Source organism: Podarcis cretensis (genome assembly GCF_951804945.1).
Source record: "Podarcis cretensis genome assembly, chromosome: 4".
NCBI classification, from domain to species: Eukaryota; Metazoa; Chordata; class Lepidosauria; order Squamata; family Lacertidae; genus Podarcis; species Podarcis cretensis.
The window spans coordinates 29,753,517-29,778,663 of record NC_137173.1 but is presented as its reverse complement, the minus strand read 5'-3'; the positions used below and the strand labels follow the sequence as shown (position 1 = coordinate 29,778,663).

The 25,147-nt window shown below is 40.1% G+C and overlaps 1 protein-coding gene across 4 annotated transcripts in view; it reads left to right on the top strand.

The window, feature by feature from the left end:
- The window catches only part of DCLK1 (doublecortin like kinase 1), a 214,520-nt gene that overhangs the window by 13,411 nt on the left and 175,962 nt on the right, over nucleotides 1-25,147 (top strand). For all 4 annotated transcript variants that reach the window (XM_079973687.1, XM_079973686.1, XM_079973688.1 and 1 more), the window contains exon 3: nucleotides 6,965-7,311. In XM_079973687.1, the coding sequence (XP_079829813.1) occupies nucleotides 6,965-7,311 (347 nt within the window). The remainder of the gene's footprint in view (nucleotides 1-6,964; nucleotides 7,312-25,147) is intronic.

Genomic DNA, 25,147 nt, shown 5'->3' with positions numbered 1-25,147 from the left:
TTTGGCTAGAGATACTAACTAAACTGAGGCTAATGTGACCCCTTTAGCAGCTCCTCTTTCTGAAGAACCCCACTTTACCGATATAAAAACACATGCTTGAAAGGGACCCACAGATGATCTCCAGATTACACCCCCCCAAATAAAGAATCCTATGATGGTATATTCCTGGAGTGTGCAGAAATAGCCACAATTGGAATGGCAGCTGTACCCAAGACATTTTAGTGCTGCCCAAGACATTTTGGAGCCTGAGACAAACCACAAAATGGTGTCCTCCTGCCTGCTTGGGAAGAAGGGGTAAATGAAGATCTATATCAGGAACAAGAGGGAATTAAGATCTGCATTTTTTGTAAACTGCTTTAAGGGTTTCTCTTTCCCCCCCTTTTCCAATCAAGTGGGGTATAAATTTTATGAAATAAATAAAATCAGGATCTGTTGCTCCTATGGGTTCTGCCACTTGTCACCACACCTTGCCTCATGGGTGGGCCGGCCCTGGCTGTACCAGTTCAAGTAACATATGCATTAGGCCAATATGTGAATGCTATGCTGAAGTGAAGCTAAAAAGAGAACCCTTTTATTGTGCCTTGAAACTATTTGGTTTTGCAAGTTCCCATTTTGCAGGCTGAGCAGTGTTGTTAAAGATAATAGGTACTGGCATTAGAGGATTTGTCATAAGTGATGTTATAGGCATTATCCAGGAAGTGTATAACCGTATTCTAAATTTTCCCAGCTGTTATAATATGTTGATAGGTTGAATGCTGGGAAACTGTGCCATCTTTGACATTGATTTTAAAGAAGGATAATCTGGATCCCGTGCAACAAATGTGAAATAGCTATTCATTTGTAAATTTTGAAAGGTCCTTTATATTTTTCTGGCTGTTATAACGAGGTCTAGCGCATTATTTGATCTGGTTGACTTCTTAGGTTAAGAGAGAGCTTCTTATTCTGGGCAGCCAAACTCTTGTATTAGACATGTTCCAGTTGCTGCTCTTACTTGCGTGGGAACTATCCTCCTTGCTTGTTCCCCAAGGAAACCTTTTGATTGACAGAAAATATAATAGATGCGAAGCAAAGAGGACAAAAAAAAACTTCTTTAGAGAGCAGAAAGGAGTGATGTTCCATTAAATATTGATCAATGGAGCATTCTAAGGGCCGCCACATCATTGCTGTATGAAAAGCACAAGAGACCACTGAAATCTTTCTAATGGTATCCGATTCCTTCCAAACAAGAGTGAACCTATTGGACAGCTACTTAGAGTTACCGCTGAAACGGTTTGGAAGTGTGTGCTCTTCCATGGTTGGTGAGCACGCCCCACTGTTAGTCCCATAGATGTAATTATTAATTAATGGTTCTCAGGAGAGTGCTGTTGCAGGTGTTCAGAGTTATTTTTTCCTTTAACCTAGACAGACTGGCTGAATGTTGAGTCGGAAACAATAAGCAGCATCTCTTGATGGCTGCACTCTATGCTAATGGCAACCCACTGTGTGGGGGGGAAAAGCAACCTCTTGTAATAAAATTCCAATCTCTGCTCACTGAAGAATAAGAATTCCAACTTTAAAAAGACAATTGAACTTGTCAGTCAAATGAATACCAAATTTAAGGGAGTGAATACACTTAGCAGGAGATCTTAATGCTGCATGAATGGACTTTCCCTTCTCTCCACCCAAAATCTGGTCTGCAGGACTGCAAGGGGAAGGAGAATCCACTCCACCAATGCTGTCTGTTCTGCCAGGAAGCAGATGCCATTGGATTTCACCATTAATAATTTGATCTCAAACATGAAAACATGAAAAATAGCAAGCCCAGTATGTTCTGAAGCTACAGCTTGTGTCTGAACAAAATTTGTAAGCTCATTCTTTCTATTGGGTGAATTTTCTTTTTTTAAAAAAATAATATTTATTGCTTTTAAATCTTACAAAAAAAAAGAAGAAAAGAAGAAGAAAAGAAAAAAGGAGAAAAAAGGCAAAAGGAATACAATACAATACAATACAATACAATATACAATACGCAACACAACATTAACACATTAAACTAAACATAAAAAAGTTAAAAAAACATGCATCATACCGTTTCAATGCCCTATCTTTCATTCCCTCGTTTCATCGACCTCCTCTCACCTCCCTTTTTGTATTCCACTTCTATTAATTATTTCAGCAATTCCTTTCCCTCTTTCTCTATTTTCTGTCATATAATTAACTTAACTTATTTTAACCTTATCTTCCATTAATACCATAATACTTATTTATACTTAACTCCTTATAACATTTCTACTAAAGCCATATAATTTCATTCCAACATTTTTCTAACACTCATTAATTTTACAATATTTCTATAAATAAACTTTAAACTTTTTCCAATCTTCTTCCACCGTCTCTTCTCCCTGGTCTCGGATTCTGCCAGTGCTTTCCGTCTATTCCATATGGTCCATCAACCTGGTGATCTTCTGTCCGAGGCTCTTAACTCTTTTCCAAGTCCCTTCTGCGGATCTTCTTCATATTTATACATGCACTTTACTTTGTCTTCTGTTGATCTTGTTCTTAATTTCCTTCCTTTGATGCCGAGGAGTAGATCTCGGGGAGGCTCCAACCTAGCAATATTTTTATTCTTTCTCGACAGGTCAGCCAAATCTCCGTAGTTAGCACTAAGGTCCAAAAGATGTTTCAGGACATGTTTCAAAATCCCTCCAAAACTGAAAGTCCCCACAACTCCAATCTCCTCCTGGCCCAAGTCCAAATCCCAAAGGTCAGTACATCCCTGCATGAGGGAATCTATCCAACTTTCCTTCTCAAATCCAAGCAGGGTTCCAATCCTTAAAATCTGACTTTCTCTAAATTCAGTCATAGAAGGCAACAACTTATATTCATCAAATTGCCTCTGTAAGACTGGGACTCTCTCCACTTGTATTACTTTAGGTTCAACAACAACTTTCTCCCTTGCCTTCTCAACAATTTGCCATGTCAAAGTAGATTCCTGAAACAATTCCTGAATAGTTTCTGTATAGATGTTCACTTTTTGTCTCAAATCAGTCACTTTTTGTCCCAAATTATCAATTTTGATAGTCATCACATCCGTCTTCTTATGAAGCTGTTCCAATGAGGTACTTATCTTGCATAATGCAATCACCAAGGCTTCTTCTGTCGACATTCTTACCAATCCAAGGTCAATCCCTGGTTCTCACAGTTTTTTATCTCTGCAGCTGGTAATCCCCCCAGCTCCACTCCTGTAACAGTTTCAAAGGCTCCCTCTAGAGGGAAACAATTTCTATTTGTACCAATCCTTTTAAACACAGTTCAAGCAACAAAATTAGTTTCAATTTTCGGTTACTTTTACTCCTTTTTAAACGCAGAAGGAAACAATGGAAACAATATATTTCTCTTATTTAGCTATCTGTCCACATACGTTTTATTCACAGTCAATGAACTTTCCCAAAACGTCAGTCTTACTAGCAGCCCTTTTCCAGGTTCGAAGTGGTGGTAATTTATCTTTCTTCGCTCTCTCTCCTGTAGGCTTACACGATCCAAAATTTCTCCCCTCTTCTCCTGCTTCCGGGGGGGGGGGTAATGATTTTAACTGATGGAGGTTTAATCCTTTACAGAAGACTTTCCAAGACTTTAGCTTGCAGCCTCTTTGCTTCAGTCTATTTACAAAAGGGGAAGGCGGACTTCCTGTTTTAAACCTCCCTGTTTCGGTGCCAAATTAAGACGTTTAAAAATCCAATTTTCCATTCTACTCACGGGTAGTTATTTTAAGATCAAATTGTCCACAGGAAAAAGTCAGCCCTCTCCGACAACAGCTATGCGGCTTCACTCCATGAAAGAAGCATTCAATTCGAAGCACCGCGCCATTCACCTCACGCCGCTCCGGATCCCCGAAACCGGGTTTCCCCACGAGTAGGGGAGGCGCAAAAGATGCCAGCTGAATCCCATGTTCACAGGCTTCTCCCACCTGTGAGTTTTGGTGGGTCCCCGCCTTCACCGTGGCAGCCAGACCCTAATTTCCACGAAGCAAATTCCTCCCGATCAGAGGAATTCAGCCATTGCTGGAGGCGCCAACCCGGAAGTTCTCTATTGGGTGAATTTTCTGCTGTGATGTATCTTTATCTTATTTGTATGTCTCTCGTGAGTGAAAGGTAGATAGAGTCTTCTAAATCTCTACGAGCTATTAATATTCTAATCAAAACATGACACTTGATTAGCAACTGTTAAATGGTTTGTTTGTTTCTTCCCACCTTGGGAGAATCTTCTGTGCAACAGTTAACTAGTAGTACAATTATTCAGCCTACTTTCTTGCCAGACTTTTCTTATCAATTGAGATTTTTCTTCTCCTGCATTGTCATTTAGATGACAGGATATTTTTGCTTTGATATCTAGCAGACCTTGCTTGGAAGTGAAGCATTTACATGCTGCAAAATATGACTCATATAGTTTGCTCCTAGGCACAATTCAAAGTGACATTGATGATTTCTGAATGCCCTAAACAACTCGGATCCTGCATACCTTAGGGGAAAACACTACTTATGTGAGCCCTTTAAAACTGACAGGGGATGGCCTACTGGAAACATCAACCATGTGTCAGTTAAGATGAGGAAGGGGTGTGCAATGAAGCATTCTTAGTGATGGCTCTAAAAATTATGGAAGTTCTTCCCAAGGGAGACCCATTGACTGTCTTTTATCCAATCCTTTACAGAAGGACTAGCTTCCAGTTAGACTCAGTTTCTGGTGTGGCTTTTATCTTTTTCTGCTTTAGAGGTTGTGGCTGCCTCAGCATAGGGGACCAAACCAGCACTTGGTACCAGTGGAACCACAGTAGAATTAGACTGTAAGAACCCTCACTAGTTTAAATAACTGCACAAACTAATGGGGGTAATTTGTTGATTCAAAATATATTGGCACTCCTTTTTTAGTGGCTTTTGAATACTGCCGTTGGGTCACTTCAACAATGCTAACTAGGCTGTTGCAAAAAGTATTTCCGTCTTTCAGACCTACAGTGGTACCTCGGGTTACAAACCTCGGGTTTCACACACTTCGGGTTACAGACTCCGCTAACCCGGAAGTAGTACCTCGGGTTAAGAACTTTACCTCAGGATGAGAACAGAAATCGCACACCAGTGGCATGGCGGCAGCAGGAGGCCCCATTAGCTAAACTGATACCTCAGGTTAAGAATGGTTTCAGGTTAAGAACGGACCTCCAGATCGAATTAAGTTCATAACCAGAGGTACCACTGTATTTGTCAGTGACCAGTAAAAAGAAAGAAAAAGAAAGAAAGAACTGTCTAATGGTACATAAAATACAATGGGTCAAAATGAGTTCTCCTCCCCTGCATCAGTACACTAAAAGTATTGGTAAAGCACTTTTAAGAAAGCACTACTGACAAAAACAAGAAATGGTATTTCCAAATCAATAAAATCTGTGGATGACTCATTTTGCATACAAAGAAGGGAGCACTTATGTGGTTTTTGACCTTGTGGCAATTGAATTGTTGGGGCTAAAAATGCTGGATAGAGACACAGATAAAAGAGAATATGTCCCGTTTGATCATTCTTGGATCATTACTACAGTTCATCACTTGGCCTTCATGTTGTGCAAGGCTTTCACCAGAATAAACTGGATATTAAAAGGAGCTTAACATTGCCTTCCAAAAATAGAGCTCTCTATTAGAACTAAAAAATTTAGGGGGAAAGTTTTCTGCCAATCCTATATTAATTAGAAAAGTATTTCCCGCTCGTAAGGTTTATTTTGCTTGCCGTATTTCTTTGGTAGAGTTTGGAAGAGATACCAATGCTGTTGCTTTTCTTCTCATATCGCACTGCAATATTGAAACTCTTGGATCTAGTGTGGTGTAGAAAGGCTCACTGGGTGGACTTGGGCCAGTTCCTGCCTAACCTACCCCACAGGATTGCTGTGGGGTTTAAATGAGAAGGGAGAGAATCATGTATGCCACCTTGAGCTCCTTGAAGAAAAAGGTGGGATAGAAATGCAGCAAATAAATAATAACTAATAATTAAAAAATTCTTCATGGGAGCCAGCTCCTAAACATTAACAACTTACACCATTGTTTCAACAGGAAGGTGTGCAAGTGTATGTTACCGTTATAAAATATGTATTATTGTTTATATTTGCATATATTAGGACAGACACTAAAAAACAAACAAGCCCAAGGCAGCAGTGCCTTCTGTTTGTTCATACTAGTCTTTATTTAGCTTAAGACTTGGCTTGCAGTGCTCTCCTTTCTCTCCTTTAAAATCAGTTTTATATTTTGAGAGTAACAATTAAAGGAACCAATTATGGCTTCTCAGATAACATTGGCTGCATTCACACAGCATGATAAGCTGTGGTTTATGTTATGTTTTTATATACTACTTTTTGGCCCAAAGACCCCCCCTGCCCCAAAGCAATGACTGATAAATGCACAGAACAATCAGGGTAGTTTATTTATTTATTATAAAAAGGAAATGCCTCTGAGACATAGGTAGTAGTAGTTGTTAGGGGAAAAACAGGGGCCTAATTTGAATAGTAGAATGTCTGGCATCTGGTGGCTTTTGTGTTGTGCTCCGGAATCGGCCCCTCCCTTTGTGTGTTCAGTTAAGTTTCATTAGAGAGACCAACTGTCATTTTTGTTTCTTACCTCAAGTTGTTTTAGTTTCTCTCAGACAGTATGTTATTGTGTTACAGTTTTCTTTATTATTAAAGCTTTGTTTGACATATATGTGAGCTGCTTACTTTGCTGAAAGAAAAGAAACTCTGCTGAAGAATGGTGGCATATCCTAAACTGCGTGACTGAGGGGATATTCCCAGTCTGGCAGGAGGATTGATTTTATTAATCACCCCACCCTCTGCAACAGTTGTATGCCTACATTTTCTGCTTAGGTTGTCAGAAGTAAAATGGAGAGTACTCACTCTAAAAGACATAAATGTTGCAATAGGAAATGAGATTTGAGCTAATGATCTGCACCTTCTTTTTCTTAGGAGAGAGCTATGTGTGTGGTTCGATAGAGCCCTTCAAGAAGCTGGAGTACACAAAGAATGTAAATCCCAATTGGTCAGTGAATGTGAAAACCACCTCCGCTGCCCGCACAGTGGCCTCTCTTGCCTCGGCCAAAGGAAGCCCTTCAGACCAGAAGGAGAACAAGGATTTCATTAGGCCTAAACTGGTCACAATCATCAGGAGTGGTGTGAAGCCCCGTAAAGCAGTCCGGATTCTGCTTAACAAGAAGACAGCGCATTCATTTGAGCAGGTTCTCACTGATATCACTGATGCCATCAAACTGGATTCCGGAGTAGTTAAGCGCCTGTACACACTGGATGGGAAACAGGTAAGAGAATAGCTTAAGCTACCTTATTAAACAACAACAACCTCACAAAAGTCTAGCTAGATCTGGTGGCTCTTTTGATGAAAACTCCCTTTCTCTGGCCAAAGATCTTGCAGCCTTGATGTAATAAGGACCTAAGCCATACTTAAACCTTGCAAAATTCTATACCTCACAAAGTAGTTATTTTTAACTTTAATTTTTTAAATTTAGTTAGTTATTTTCAGAATTCAGATACATAAATAACTAAATATTGCATTTCTAAAGCATACAATTTCATACCTTGTTATAAAAAATCAAGTTATAAAACATGTTGATGTGTTTTTAAGTTTAAAACAATAAAAATAGCAATACTCAGCTGAATTTAATTACTGAATTACTATTATAATATGTGTGTGTGTGTTATACAATGCAAGAAAAGCTCAACATATTTCAAGAACTGCTTAAGCAACAACCATAAAATATTTTCTCAAGTGTTTTATGCTGTATTATGTAATCTATAAGACAACGGCCAGTGTAGACATTATCACCAGTATGAACGTTACTGCTATTTGGGGGAAAGTCCCCCTGCTACCTCTTGTACTGGGCTCCTTTTCATTCTACAGATCTGAACACATTTGCCTTTCCTTTCTCCAGCTGTGCCATTTTCCCAGGTAGGGAAAAATGTAGTGTTCTCTCTCTCACTCACTCACTCACACACACACACGAATATTCCTGTAGTACAGAAAGATTCTAGAGGCAGACTTGGGAGTAAAGACTGAATCAACTGCTGAGCATTGTCTCTTTGATTGGTTGGGGCTCCACGCTTCAGTTCACAACAGACTTTTCACTTGGGATAACAGGAAATGTATGCTGTTGGTAGGGAATGGTTCCCCCTGCCTTTTTTGTTTTGGGCTTGTACCAAGATTTTAGATATGTCAAGAACCATCTGTGGGGAACACAGATCTAACCCTTCTGTGTCCCCCACCCCATAAGTTATTTTTATCAAATCACTTTGGCAACTGGCTAGCACCTCTGGATCACACATAGTCCAATCAAACCAATTACAGTGATGGCGGCTCCTTATATTCCCTCCTAGAGTGTACAAATTTAATAATATTTTATAATGGTGGTAGTGGTGGTGGTGATGATGATGATGTAAGCATTGTCATAAGAGCTGATGCATCACTGATCTCCAGCAGTGGTACTGATGGTTTCTCAGATTAATGCCAGGGCAGACACAGTGTCATGAAACATATTAGCCACTCTAGGGTGGAATTCAACTAAGTTTAACTCGGAATAGACCCATTGCAATTAATAAACCTAACTCAGTCATGTTCATTGATTTCAGTGGGTCTACTCTGAGTAAAATTTAGTTGGATCTTTGGCTGAAAGGGTGGGATACAAATTTAATAGTTTGCTGATATCAGAACAAATGTCAGTTCCTTGCTTTAGACCTTCACTTGCTAGTATATGCAGTGCTGGATTTATAAGGTTTTCTCTCTCCTCATTGAGCATTAATGAGTTGCAGGTTACTGAAAAGCTCTCTGGCTAATATGAGTTGGAAATTCCATATGGAATAATATGATAATTATGACTGTTGTGTGAGGGTTGTCTTTGTCCCATCTGCTATTGGTTTGGTTTGTCAGATATATTATGAATAACTGGCATGGGGGCTGAGGACCAATCCAAGCACATTGCCTGCCCCCAATGTGGAGACCACAAAAAAGATAACAATTCTGCATGGCAGTGCCCCAGAAGAGCCTAGTCTTGTGAAGTGGCAACAATCAACAACATGACCAAAGCATGAAACTCTCAGGAGAAATTGCTATCAGAGGTCTTTGACCTAGAAGCAACCCCACCCGCAAGAGTTTCATAGATGAAGGGGTTGTGCTGATTTGCTTCTGATATGGATTCCAGGACTCCACTCAACTGAAATGGCAAATTCCAGTTCTTTATTACCCTAACTTAATTGAGATTTAGATAGCTGCAGCAACTGACTTAGGGACGCGGGTGGCGCTGTGGGTAAAACCTCAGTGCCTAGGACTTGCCGATCGTATGGTCGGCGGTTCGAATCCCTGCGGCGGGGTGAGCTCCTGTCGTTCAGTCCCAGCTCCTGCCCACCTAGCAGTTTGAAAGCACTCTTAAGTGCAAGTAGATAAATAGGGACAGCTTTATAGCAGGAAGGTAAACGGCGTTCCGTGTGCTGCGCTGGTGCTGGCTTGCCAGCTGCAGCTTCGTCACGCTGGCCACGTGACCCAGAAGTGTCTTTGGACAGCGCCGGCTCACGGCCTCTAGAGCGAGATGAGCACGCAACCCTAGAGTTGGACACGACTGGCCCGTACGGGCAGGGGTACCTTTACCTTTACCTTTAGCAACTGACTTACTAAATGTCTAAAAATAAAATTGACACGCATCTATTTTCTACCTCAAAAGTTCAAACATAACTTTTCACCCACGTGGATGCTTCCCATGCTGGTCCCTTCCAACTCTACAACTCTATGATTCTATGATGGTCAGTGGTTAGCGCTAAACCAGAAGGGAACTCCAAGAGCTTCCTGCAATGTTCTCCATAACCTGCACTGGGATTTCTGCAGCATTTCCCATCAACTCCAGCGTAAGCACAGTGATTATGGCCCCAATTGCCTAATGACCGTGCATTGGAAGTAGTCTCCATTTTCTCATTTCTCACCGAGGGAGAACTAACCAGAGTTAATTTGCAGACAGGACAGCAGGCTTCAGTAATTCCAAAGGGATGACTTTGGATCAATGTGGTGACTGCATTTGATCTGTAAGAGCTTTGGAAACTTTGTGTCTACTTGAGCTGCTGCAAGACAATTCTCCTGATGCACGTCTTTCCTCTCTTGCTAATTGTATTCTGTTGAAGTGGCTGGGTCTGCTGCCTAACCTTAGCAGGCAAGGGAGGTGGGAGTGTTGCACCCCTTTGTCTTGAACAGAGACCACTATGTCTGGTGAGTAAACAAAGCTGCTTAGCAAGCAGAAACATCACTCAGCGATTTTGCACTCAGCGGGAATAACCTGTTGGTCAGCTCTGCGTGTGTGTATGTGTGTATAAGGGAAGCCATTGATTTCCATCTGACTTAAGCAATTGATGTTCCATTTACATTGCCAGAGCCCTTTTCTTCTTGGTGGCATTTGAAGTAGAAGGATGGATTTATTTACTTTTTTGTCGCTTACTAAGTTCCTTGCTGAGTGTGATTAAAGGGAGGAAATCCATGGTAAATCCAAAAGTTTGTTCCACTTGTGCCTGTGGATAAATTCCCATCTGTGGCTCTTGCAGGGCATCCAGAAAATTCCAAATTCCCTGCTCTGAGTGGCTAAGCCTTAATTGGAGATTTCTTAGATCGGACTTTAAAGACCTTAATGCCTTATTGACTGGAAAATGTAATTTTGTTTTTTGAGGATCAGAGAATAAAGCTCTTCTAGTACAGTCAATCTCCTTGTGAAACAGAGATTTGAGTGAAAACTTTTCAGTTTAAGTATTGAAATATTGCCACCCCCTTTGCTGCAGGTCACATGGAAGTCAATGTAACCTTTTATTGCTCGGTTCAAATCTTACTGAGAACAACATACTCACCCCACCTCTCTCCCCAGGCAATACTTTCAACAGTATGATATTCTTAAATTTTCCAACTTTGCTGAAGTGTTATTGGCTAACCTGTGTTTGACCTTGTCCTGTGCCTCTCTCATGTGCTCATGAGATTCCACTAGGCTATCTTGATGGAATCTAAGGGTTCAGGAGTAGTTGGTAAGATTATGTGAATAAATACACCATCAATGGCTTCCACAATCCCTGTGGAGGTGTGTTTCGTGGCACCTTTGTTATATGTCATCATATGCTGAAGACACACCTCTTTACCTGACCTGATACCACACACACACACACACACACACACACACACAAAACAACAACAACAACAACAACAACAACACACAACTTCCCACTTATGTGAGGGGTTATGTTTTGGCATCCTGTGTGTATAAGTGAAAATCACGTAAGTGAAAATAACGTAAATGTCCTCTCTGCTACTCTCTCTCCAATCCAGATAAAAAATACTGTACCTAAAAGTTCCACAACTGGAATTGAATATTTGGGGCTGGCTGGCAGTAACCTGCCCTGGGACCTCCTTATATTTATCATATCCAATCTTTTCCCCTAACTGGGATTTCACCACATGGTGAAGGGTGGTTAATAAATCAAACCAAACAAACAAACAAACAAACAAACAAACAAACAAACACCATACCTGTAAGTAGTAGTCATGGATATATTGGGTCAACAGGATGCAACTAGCATTTCTTCTGATACACATTCTGATTTGCTGTATGTTTTATATTCTCTAGTTAGGTCTATGGAGCCCACGTTAGGGAGACTTTGAGGGGAAAAACATTGGCAGCAGTGTCAGTTTTGATGGGCCCCTTCCATTTGTGAGCCCTGGTGCATTTGCCCCCAGTACAGTGGTACCTCAGGTTACATATGCTTCAGGTTACAGACTCCGCTAACCCAGAAATAGTGCTTCAGGTTAAGAACTTTGCTTCAGGATGAGAACAGAAATCGTGCTCTGGCGGTGCGGCGGCAGCAGGAGGCCCCATTAGCTAAAGTGGTGCTTCAGCTTAAGAACAGCTTCAGGTTAAGAACGGACCTCCGGAACGAATTAAGTACTTAACCTGAGGTACCACTGTACTTCCCCTTAAAACAGGCCTGCTCCAATATTAGTAAAAGGAGATGAGTTCTAAATTACACTTTTTCATATTTGCTCTAAAACTAATGTGTGGTATGAGATCTTTTGTATCTGTGTATTCCCCTCCCCCCCACCTACATAATTTATTCTCATTGTCCTGGCCTTTGGCTAAACTTATTGATTGATTGAATTTATTATGATTAATTTTTTTTACATATGGTACACATTCCCCACCCCCACCCCGTTTGCTTCTACTACAGAACCCCACAAAGCCTCTTTGAAGGTTAATGCATTTGCTACAGGGATATTTTTCCTCCTTGATGAAATTTTGGCTTCTGAGACTTTTAATCAGGATTTTCAGCGGGAACAAGTCCTTGAAGTTCAGATACTGGAGGAAATATTCCTTGAGGACTATGGTTTTACAGTAGCCCACAGTCCTTCATGCACAGGAAAAAGGGCATAAAGAGGGAGTATGAAATTGGCAGGGAGGGGGAAGTTCACAACTATGGAGAATGTGGCAGAAGGTCACAGCATTTTCAAGACTGGTGGAGGAGGATAAGACTTTGAAAGCAGAGTTCAGTATAAACTCCTTAGAGTGAGTTGGCCTTCCCAACTCTCTCTCTCTCTCGATATGGAGGATTTGCTCTTTCTCTGTTAAGTGCTGCATCTTGGAAGCTTCAAGTATTCAAAATTCCTTTAAGGCTTTAGGGCTTAACGATATAAGGATATTTACTCATCAAGTGAGAGTCAAACCTCAGTTTGAACTATTCTTAATTATCTTTTGACTTGGGTTAAGCAATCATTTTTCTTAAAGCTGATAGACTGGAAGGACCCAGAGGAAAATAATGGACCAGTAAGTCAAGTCTTTGATTAAAAGGATAGAAGGCACCATTGATCACTTTACAAACACATCTGGCCCGGATCCTCACCGTAGAAATAGCAGGCCTCTCTTAAATGTGGGCTCATTCCATTTATGTGATCTCCAGGTGCAATAGCAATGTCCTTATTTCTTTCTGTCACCAGCCAATCATTCAAGTTATTGGCTGTCCTTCAGGGCCAGGGTAGCATATAACTGGAGATCAATATAAGAAATAAAACTCAGAATAAACACGGTACAAAAATCGTAAAAGCATCAGCCATAAAATCAGTAGCATTGACAACATCCAGCAGAGAGCCATCAGATGATAAATTTAAACCAGCTGCAAAATGTAATGGAATGTCTGATCAAATAAAGGGCTGTGTCCATTGTTCACTGGCAGCTGGCGCAAGTGCTCTTGTACTACTGGATGTGCAACAGAAGAATCCAACACAACATTTGTGCTAGGAGAAACTCATTGCGCAACAGACTGTGCAGTCTTTTGCACAAAGAAGTTATCAGCAACCTGATTATGTGTTCTCTTGTTCCATAATGTTCCACTGGAGCAAAATAATTCACCAGTGGAACAAGAAGACCACTAAGTGACTCTATCTTAGTCCTACTCTGGATACAACCCAAAGTTTCTACCCAGCTTCAGAAGGACAGTGATGCTGGTGCCAGAGGAGTTTTTCCACAGAGATCATTCTGTATGTGACATATTGTGATTGAGAGAGCCCTCTCCCTGATTGCTGTCCTTCAGATGGTAGGGTGATATGGAAGACCCTTATTTGCTCTCTAACTACAGGTGGTAGGGTGACACACAGGAAAGCCGCTGAACAATGCAGTGTACAAGTAGGCTGCGATAGTAGCAGCCTTCATGATTCATTGAAGGATGGTGGTGGGCCTACATAGCCAAATAAATGAAAATAACTAAGTCCTAGGCCAGTAGTGGAACCTTTTTCAGATGGAGAGTCTCACTTCCTTTCAGGGGAATCTTTCAGGAGCTACATGCCAGTGGTTGATAGGGCTAGAGACAAGTGGGTGGATAAGTGGATGTGACTTTAATATAAACCAGAGGTTTATACACACACCACTCTCCACTCAGGCAAGCCAGTGGCATGCTCCTAGTTAAGCATGCCACATTCCAGCCAGATAAAAGTCCTGAAAAAGAGTGTGGAGCAGAATTGACCTGGCACAGGGCATGGCCCAGCAAGAGTCCTGATGGTGTGAGAAAGAGCCCTGAAAGACCACGTTTAACCCCTGGACCTGAGGTTCCCCACCCTTGTCGTAAGCCATTCAGGTCTTTGTAGATTACAACCAGCACATTTAAAACAATCTTGCCTGATTTACTTGCAGGGAATACTGGTGAAATATGCTCCTTATTCCAACTGAAAATACAGTTGCTAGGTTACTAACAGAGGGTTCTGAGAAATCTTGAGGAACAGTGTCATGTAAATGTATTGCAGTGGTCCAATTAAGAAGTTACGAGGCATGGGAAACTCTGTCCCTTGCTGCGACCCAGGATCCAGCAGTGATCTGAATGCAGAGTTGGCAGCTGCAGGAGTATCCAGTGGGAAGCCAGGTCAGGGTCAGGGCTGAGAGCTGAATGCAGAAGACAGGGAGACCATTGTGCCTGAGGAGCTTGGACAAGAACTTCCAGAAGAACCTACCATGCCCTATGGGCCCGCAGCCTGAACCCTCGTGGACACCTTTCCCTGAGTCTGAAGAACAAAATACCTCCCACTGCACATCACTAGTTCAGCAGTGCTGGGAGTGCACCAGAAGGGAGGCTATGGAACAAGGAGGAGAACCTGCCTTCAGGGCAGAGGGTTGGACCTTTAAGGCTCTGAAGTTCTCTCGAGGGAGTAGAGCCTGGAGGAAGTAGTCTGGACGCAGAGGATAAAATGCTCCCAACCTTCCTTTGAGCAAATGGCTCACTTGGAGCTGTCCATGGTTCTGCAGCTTCCTTGTCAGTTGCAGCATTGTATCAGCACATGGCAGCCATATTCAGGACATATTCAGCAGGTCTCCAGCAACAGTAAGTGGACAGTTGCTTTAGAACACAGCACCGGATGACTAGTATATTTGCCAGGAGACTTTTAGAAGCAAATCTATAGCTGTAGCTATAGCTGTTACTTCCATTCCTCGAAGTTTAGTATGCAGACTTTCTGTCAGCTAGGTAAGTATTCTTTTGAGCTTACTGTCCTGTGTAGCTAGACTATTACAGTTCACTTGCTGGGGAAGAAATACGCTTGTAATATTTTATGTGTCTCTCGGGATCATTCACAGGAGCCAGCATCTGACTGGAAAATGTAATGTTAATTGGCAAAGAGACTGTAAGATACTGTTCTTAATCATGTTTGCAGCTTTTTAATAGCCCATAGTTAGTTTTCAGAGCAATTTATTCTTTTTAAAAAATAAATAATGCCACTTTTTGGAGAGGGAATGGTTTTTCCAAGTGATGTCTAATACATATAAGTTTTCTTTTTTAAAAAAATAAATAGAAAACATGCAGCCTGCCTTTTGGCTAAAGGGGTCTCTGTAGAAAACCAGCTACAGAATTGAATCAATAGTCAAATACCCTTTGCAAGAAGAGTCTTGATTAATTAGAAAAAGCAAGCATGGGTGCATGCCATAATACTGGGACTGTGATGGAAAAGGCCTTACTTCTAAACCTAACCTCTGTGCCACATGGCACCTAAATCAGGGCCTCCCTGGCCATTTAGGGCTTTGAATGGGCTCAGAAATGAACTCTCAGCTGGTGTAGCTGGTTCAGAACAGACAATACTTGTGTGGACACGATGCCACCAAGGTGCAAGCAGTAGGATTTTGTACCAGCTGAAGTTTCTGAAGCATTTTCAGATATCACTACACACATCACCAGTGCATAAATGACAGTGTCCGGGTCTCACTCTTCCAGTAGTGGGTGTTGCTGCAGAGCAGTTGAATCCAATAACAGCTGCAGCATGGGCATCCAGGAATAATGGGACTTCCCAGTGTTTTGCTCTGCTTGTCCCATGTACGACTAGCTGCCTTTTGGACAGAAGTCATGGGTGTGTCCTCAATGCAATGAGCTCCTGTCTCTCTGAAAACAAGTTTGTTCCCTTGAGACCAAGGAAACAGACCTAGAAAAGCTAGGAGAGGCAGAGGGGTTTGTGGACGAGGCCTTTGGGGATGTTGTAATGGTGTCCCACTCCCAAATCTATTTTCATGTTATCAATCTTGCGTCCTATAGCACCCCTAAACTGTAAATCTCATCTGGACAAATGCAGTCTTGTCCACAATGGAGGTTTTGTTCCATGTTATATAGCTGTAATCAACACTGTCTTATCTGGACCTTGAACTATAATAAAGGCTACTTAATCTAGGAAATGCCTATCATCTTCAGGCAGAAGAATTTCAGGAGAAACATTGTAGCCCAGTGGTAGAGCATCTGGTTTGCATGTAGAAGTTTTGGACCCTTGCACCCCCAGGTAAGGCTGGGAGAGAGCCCTGTCTGAAACCCCAGAAAGCTATTGTCAGTCAGTGCAAACAATACAGAGCTGCAGACTAAGGCAGTACGGTCCTATGTTCCCATTTCTCAACATTGGTAGAAATGTTTAGTCAGCTCCAAAGCATGAAAACTCAAATGTATGTGATTTGTTCTCCCCTGGAGGGTTATATTCCCAGCGTCAGCAGGAGTTTATGGCTTGGACATGCTTGTTGAAAGCAATCTGACATGGTAATTGCTAAGAGATGGAGGTCAATTAAAAGACAATTTTACTTTGTCAGCTTGATATTGCTGCTTTTACCAATTTGCCTGAAGTCTGAACTTTAGAGTGCTTCAGGAATCCCTTACCATTGTGACTGTTTTGTTTCATCTTGGACATCTCCAGGAAGGAACAGCACAATTATATTAACTGTTTCTTTTGCCATATCAGCTATTGTGATGATTATAGAGTAAATGGCTACAGCCAGTTGGGGGGAGGAGGTTGTGGCCAGCTTGCAAACATGGCTAGCATGATATAGGCTGCAATAAAATAATAGTAGTTTCCAAGTAGCCAGATCTAATCGGGTGTATTGTGTCCTGTTCTGGGTACTGCACTTTAAGGTGGATGTTGATAAATTGGAACAGGTTTAGGAGGACTGGGGAAATTACCAGGGATATTGAAAATAATTCCAGCGAGGAAAGATTGGAGGAACTGGTATTTCTAGCCTGAAGAATAGAAGACTAGAGAGTGTGTGTGATTGCTTTCTTCAAACATCAGAGGGGCTATCACATAGAAGAGAGCCAATACAGTGGTACCTTGGTAGTTGAACGGCTTAGTTCCAAACAAATTGGCTCCCGAACGCCATAAACCCAGAAGTGAGTGTTCCAGTTTGCGAACGTTTTTGGGAAGCCAAACATCCGACATGGCTTCTGCGGCTTCCAATTGAGTGCAGGAAGCTCCTGCAACCAATCATAATCCGTGCCTTGGTTTTCAAATGGTTTTGGGAGTCGAACAGACTCCCGGAACGGATTAAGTTCGAGAACCAAGGTACCACTGTACTCAATATTGGCTGCCCAGAAAGGAAATCTTGTACCTCTTGTACACAAAGCATGTAATTTACTACTGAGACATAACCTTTTGCCTAAAGTACTTTTGGGAATTCCACTACTACTTGAGAGATGGTGGCATAGGCCGAAAGTTCTGTATTTGTATAGACATTTGTCAAAACAAAGAAACCCACAGTAAGGTAAAGCAACTTTCCATAGACCCAGCATTAGCCCCATTTAAGAAGAGAAATATTTTGTCATGTGTGATACAAAAATGACTAGAAGGGTGTGCGTGTGGCTTCTGCTGTTGCTTTCTTTCATACTTTTTATAAATGTCTTTCACATTTCCTTGGCAACACAGTTGTCTTCATTGGTTGCTAAGGAACTAGCTTCTTTAGCACAAAGAACTGCAAGGTTGCTGCTGCTACCCAAGGATTTGATTCCTGGCACTGGTAGACAGTGGAAGATTTTCATATTGCTTCGGATGAGGTCCTCATATTAACAAACCTTATTTTTTTATTTTTTAAAAACTGCTTCCAAATCACCACCCTTCCTTAAAAAATGTAAGGTGCCACAAATTAATCACGCTGCAAATCTATATAACTTGCATAATAAGCAGTAGTTATACAATAGAAATAAATTTTGCGGCCAAAAATGGCTGTGTATATGCAGAAGAGGAGGTTGGTGGTGCTTGAGAGAATCTCATTTCTGAGACAATGCTGAAGTGGTATAGCATTTTTATTTTTATTTTGCAGTGTTAATACATAGCTTATAACAAGCATAGCTCAGATTTTACTGTGAGATGGTGTCAAAGCTAGCATGCTTCCTAGCCATTGAATTAATTGGCCTGTTTTATTTTGGAAGTAAGCAGAGGAAAGCATTGTTGCTCTAAACGAGGCAAAATTACTTGGGGCTGATTAAGCATTGCCAGTTGACACTTTACAAAAATAACAGTGGAAGGTTTTTCCACGTTCCTTTCAGATGAGGTTCCTGTATTTGGCAGCCTGAAAATAAACAAAATGTGATATTTAAAATAAATAAGTAGCATGTATCAAGTATAATGGCTATCTTGGAATAAAATGCTGGCTTGCTTACATCATTTGGGATTACCATGAAATTTACCTCTTTCTCATTGACATAATCCTTATAATAAACTTGCAGGGGGTTGGAAGGAGAAGCTATAATCCGGGTCATTTTAGTAAACAGAAATGTAAAATCAGCAGCTGTGGGCCATGCATGTCACTATGTATTTTCAGTGATTTAACTTAATTCTAGTGTACTTCTGGCAAAGGAAGTCAAAATTTAAAATCAATTTCTGCCATTTTGTATTGGAATAATAAAAATGAACCTATATGAGAGTATAACTCATGAAGAGCAGGTGTGTGTGTGTTTTCAATTGACGGGCTGAAATAAAATGTCAGTATTTTATTGCTACTGAAGCAGTTTAGCTGAAGAAGCCATTTTGAATGGGTGTTCATCTATGTGAAACAATGAGGATGAAGAAGTGAAAGAGTATGTGTATGATTGGTTGCATTATTATCAGGTTAACGAAATGTTTAAAAAGGACTTAAAAGAAAGAGGTTATTAGGAAAAAGAATCGAAATTTCAAATAGAAATAATAAACAATAAAAATAAAATTTTGTCCAAGATGTATAAAATCTTGCTAGAATGGTATACAAAAGATGAGGAAATTAAATCGGTTATGATACACTGAGCCAGAGATTTGGGTTATAATATACAGTTTAATGATTGGATAAAACTGTGGAATGAAAGTATAAAATTTACGGCATGTACTGCATTAAAGGAAAATGTTATGAAAATGATTTATAGATGGTACATCACACCTGTGGAACTGGCAAAAATGTATAAAACATGTAATAAGTGTTGGAAATGTAAAGAAAAAGAAGGAACATTTTATCATATGTGGTGGGATTGTAAGAAGGTGAAGGGCTTCTGGGAAATGATATATAATGAGATGAAAAAGATGTTGAAATATACGTTTGTTAAGAAACCAGAGGCTTTTCTTTTAGGAATAGTAGGAAATGAAATAAATAGAATGGACTGTAAACTTTTCCAATATGCAGTAACAGCAGCGAGAATATTATTGGCCCAAAGATGGAAACAGGAACAACTGCCGACGCTCGAAGAATGGAGAATGAAACTGATGGAGTATGCTGAACTGGACAAACTAACAGGAAAGATCAGATATATACGAGATCAAAAGTTCATTGAAGACTGGGGAAAATTTTCAGACTATCTGAAATGTGTATGTGATGTATGTGTATGTGTGTATGTGTATAACGCTAGTGGGATTTCAAGAAGTTCTGTAAATGATAGAGGACTATTGTATTGATGAAAACTAAGTGTGTGAAGGTTTATAAAATGCAATATAAAATTAGGAAATGCGTATTTTAAAAATTTGAATAATGGATGATTGTCAGAGAGGTTGAAGGAAGTCTAAAAGAGAAAATATGTGATAAATTTAGATTGGATACTATAAATGTATGTTGGAAAATTTAATAAAAAATTAAAAAAAAAACACCCAATGAGGATGAAGCTGTCTTTCTTTGGAGAAGAATAAATCTTTTGGTATGCGTACATATCTGCCTTTGTACACTATCTGTACTGATGTCCTGCAGTCATGTCCTGAGGACTTTGTTAGACTAGGGGCTGCACTTGATCTGCTCACCCCCATCACTCCGCATTAACACCCTAGAGCAGCCTTTCTCAACCCTGGGGCATCAGATGCTATTGGACTGCAACCCCCTTCATTCCTTTTTTTTTTATAATAATTTTTATTCTTTTTTCAAGCAGATAACAAAAGCAACACAAATCAACAGAATTTCCAACTGATCGTTTCATACCCTTCTTTCTTTTGACTTCCCCATACCTCCCCATCCCTGCATCCTTGTTTATTGATTCTTTAGCAACCCTTAGGTCCATTATCTTAATTCCCTTTCATAGAAGTTCATTTAGTTTTTTTGATTACTGCTGCAATTTCTTTACCTCTTACCCCCTGACATCTTAACATTCATCAATTTTACAATTGTTCTTAAGATATATTTTAAATTTCTTCCAGTCCTCTTCCACTGTCTCTTTCCCCTGGTCACGGATTCTGCCCGTCATCTCGGCCAGTCCCATAAAGTCAATCACCTTTGTTTGCCATTCTTCCAGAGTAGGTAGTTCTTGCGTCTTCCAATACTTTGCCAGTAGAATTCTTGCTGCTGTAGTGGCGTACATAAAAAAAATCCTATCCTTCTTTAACACCACTTGGCCAACCATGCCCAAAAGGAAAGCCTCTGGTTTCTTAGGAAAAGTCCACTTAAGGACCTTTTTAATTTCATTATAGATCATTTCCCAGAAAGCTTTAACCCTTGGGCAGGTCCACCAAAGATGGTAGGAGGTGCCTTCAGTCTCATTACATTTCCAACATTTATTATTAGGCAAATGGTAAATTTTTGCAAGCTTGACTGGGGTCATGTACCACCGATAGATCATTTTCATAATATTTTCTTTTAAAGCATTACATGCAGTAAATTTGATACCGGTGGTCCATAACTGTTCCCAGTCAGCAAACATAATATCATGACCGATATCTTGTGCCCATTTAATCATAGCTGATTTCACCATTTCATCCTGTGTATTCCATTTCAACAGCAAGTTATACATTTTTGATAAGTTCTTAGTATTGGGTTCCAACAGTTCTGTTTCTAGTTTTGACTTCTCTTTCTGAAATCCTATTTTTCTGTCCTGTTTAAATGTCTCATTAATCTGATGATAATGCAACCAATCTCGAACCTTAGGCTTTAGTTTCTCATAACTCTGAAGTTTCACCCTTTCACCATCATATTCTAAAATTTCATGATATTTTGGCCATTTAGAGTCCATATTAAGCTTTTTTACTTCCCTAGCTTCCATTGGTGACACCCACCTAGGGGTTTTACTTTCCAGCAGATCTTTATATCTAATCCAAACATTATACAATGCTTTCCTCACAATATGGTTTTTAAAACTTTTGTACACCTTTACCTTGTCATACCATAAATATGCATGCCAACCAAAGCTATTGTCGTACCCTTCCAGGTCCAAAATGTCAGTGTTCTCAAGAAGTAGCCAGTGTTTCAACCAGCAGAAAGCTGCCGATTCATAGTAAAGTCTTAAGTCTGGCAGGGCAAACCCCCCTCTATCCTTTGCATCAGTTAAAATCTTAAATTTAATTCTGGGCTTTTTGCCCTGCCAGACAAATTTTGATATGTCTTTCTGCCACTTCTTGAAACAATCCATCCTGTCCAAAATCTGCAACGTCTGAAATAAAAATAGCATTCTAGGCAATACATTCATCTTAATAGTAGCAATTCGGCCTAACAAGGAAAGTTTCAACCTTGACCATATTTCCAGATCTTTCTTTACCTCTGCCCAAGTTTTTTCATAATTATCCTTAAATAAATTCACATTCTTGGATGTTAAGTTTAACCCCAGGTATTTTACCCTTTTTGTTATTTCCAGGCCTGTTTCATTCTGAAATCTCTCTCTTTCTTCCATCGTTAAGTTTTTTTCCAACACTTTCGTTTTTTGTTTGTTCAATTTAAAACCTGCTACTTGACCAAATATTTCAATTAGTTCTAATACTCTTTTAGTACTAGTGTCTGGCTGTTGCAAAGTCAATACTAGGTCGTCTGCAAATGCTCTTAACTTGTAATGTCTAACTCCGACCTGAACTCCTTTAACCAACTGGTCCTTTCTAATCATGTTTAACAAAACCTCCAGGACTGATATAAAAAGCAAAGGGGATATTGGGCATCCCTGCCGTGTACCTTTTTCTATGGGTATTTCTTCTGTAACCACATTGTTTACAATTAGCTTGGCCTTTTGTTGAGAATATATTGCACCTATACCGTTTTCAAAACCTTGGCCTACCCCCATCCCTTGGAGATTTTTTTTCATAAAAGTCCAGCAGATATTGTCAAAGGCTTTCTCCGCGTCCACAAAAATCAGGACTGCTTTCCTGTTAATGTCAACATCTAGCAACTCTAAAATGTCTATAATGTTCCTCACATTGTCTGACATATATCTCCCTGGGAGAAAGCCTGTTTGGTCCTTATGAATCTCCTCTATCAACACTCTTTTCAATCTTTTTGCCAAAATGTCTGCAAAAATTTTGTAATCCACATTAAGCAAAGATATAGGGCGGTAGTTTCTAACCTGGTTCTTCTCAGCTTCTGTCTTCGGTATAAGTGAGATAAAAGCCTCTTTCCACGATTCAGGTGCCTTTTTCCCCTTCATGATTTCATTGCAAACTTCCTTCAATGGTTGTATTAAGCATTCTTTCAGCATCTTGTAGTATTTAGCCGTCAGGCCATCTGGTCCTGGTGATTTTCCCAATTTCATATTTTGAATGGCACCCTCTATTTCTTGTTCTGTTATTTCCTCATTTAAAGTCCTTTTACTTTGTTCTGGAATTTTTGGTAGGCCGTATTTTCTGATGAATTCTTCTATTTCTTGTTCATTAATTGGCCCTTGTGCATACAATTTCTTAAAAAAGCTTTGAAAGCAATTGTTTATCTCATTAGGTTTGTGGATAATTTTTCCATCCATTTCTAAACTGGTTACCGTGTTCATTTTCTGCCTTTTCTTCAATTGCCATGACAGAAGTTTCCCGCATTTGTCCGCTGATTCGAAGGTTCTTTGTCTCATTTGCTTTATCTTCCATTCTATTTGTTGGTTCATGAGCTCCATGTACTGCATCTGATAAAACTTTATTTCTCTCAGAATCTCATGAGACTTTGGTTTGGACCTCAATTTCTTCTCTCCTTCTTTTATTTTTTCTAAGATTTTTTCCTTCCTCTCATTTTGTTGCTTCCTCTTTATAGAGTTCTGTTGAATTAGGAAACCTCGCATCACGGCTTTGCTTGCGTCCCAAATTATTCTTTTCTCCACGTCTGTTTTCCTGTTAATCTCAAAATAATCTTTTAATGTTTTAAGGGCCTTCTCGTGAATCTCTTCATCCTTAAATAGGGTGTCATTCATTCTCCATCTAAAGGATCCAGTTGTTGTTAGTTTCATCTCCATCTTCACCGCATTATGGTCGGAGCAAGTTTTTGGGCATATTTCTACTTTTTTTGTTCTTGACGCCAGACTGCTAGAAATCCAAATTTGGTCTATTCTTGTCCATGTCATTTTTGCCTCGGAGAAGAAAGTTCCCTCCCTCTCTAGAGGATTCCTTGTTCTCCAAATATCAATCAAGTCCATAGTTTCAGTCATTTCAAAAAAGATCTTTGGTAGTCTCCCTTCTTTTGAGATCACTTGTCTCTGTGCCTTATCCATGTTTGTTGAGACAACTCCATTCATATCCCCCATCATTACGATTTTATAGTCTATGAAATCAACTAGTGTCTCATGCAACTTCTCAAGAATTCGGCCTTCCCCTCATTTGGGGCATATACTCCAACAATCAGGATTTTTTCTCCTTGAATTTGTATTTCAATTGCCAGGTATCTTCCTTGTTCATCTTTAAATATCAATTTTGGGACCAATTTTTCCTTTGCATAGATCACCACACCTCTTTTCTTCACTTTGTCTGATGAAATAAATTCTTGACCAAGTCTCTTATTTGTCAATAATTTCCTGTGTATCCTGGCAATATGGGTTTCTTGCAAACATATTATATCTAATTGTTCTCTCTTCAAGATGTGAAAAACTTGTCGTCTTTTTCGAGGAAGGTTCAAGCCATTACAGTTCCAACTAAGAAGTTGCAGAGACATTTTGTATTTAGGTAGCTGTTCCTCCAACTGCTCCAAGCTTCTGTTCTTCCTCCGATGGTGGTGGTAAAAGTCCAAATGATAGGTTTGCTATATCAGGTGGTTCTTTCTCCTCTACAGTTCCTTTCTGCAAATCCTCCAGGTATCTCTCCAGAAATTGTTCTTTGTCCTGAATTGTTTTTATTTTGATCTTTCTTCCTTTAAAGTTAAAGGATAGTCCTTGTGGGAACTCCCATCTGAATGGTATGGTATTTTTCTTCAGCAGGTCTGCTAGGCTCTTATAGTAGGTCCTCACCTCTAAAATATATTTAGGGATGTCCTTAAAAATCTGTATTTGACAGTTTTGGATCACCAGTGCCTTTTGGTAATGCAAGTTCAGTATTCTATCTCTTTCTTCTTTTGATCTCAGTGTAATTAGACAATCCCTTGGTTTCTTGTCCTGCCTCCTGCCCAGCCGAAAGGCTGTTGTTATCTCAAATTCTTCATCTTCCGCCCATTCCTCATGCCAAAAGGCTGCAAAATTCTCTGTAAGGAATTCCACAAGATTTTCCCCTTCCCCTTCAGGAACCAATCTAAGTTTTAAGTTCTTCTCTTTCCTCTGAAGTTCCAATAAGGAGAGGGCTGCATCATGCTCATTAACTTTCTTAATAATAGGCCCAAACTTTTCCCTTGTCTCTTCAGCCGTGGTTTTTGCACTTTCTGCAATCTTTCGTGTCTCAGCGTTCTCCTGGATTAATCTATTTATAGAATCTGTGTTAGACTTTACACTAGCTGTATTAGCATCTAGTCTTGTTGTCAATTCTGTTAATTTTTTGGAGTTCTCTGTCGATAACTTTGTCAATGCTTCCAGAGATTGATTTATTTTAAGGAGTGCCTGTGTCATAGGATCCATAGAAGCTGCTGTTTTTTCCTGTGCAGCTGGTACAGTTCCTGATATGGAGCCCCTTTTCTTGTGAGATTGTTTTGCTTTAAGCCTTGTTACTATCTCTTCTGTAGGGCCACTCATATCCTCAAGGTCGTTTTCACAGAG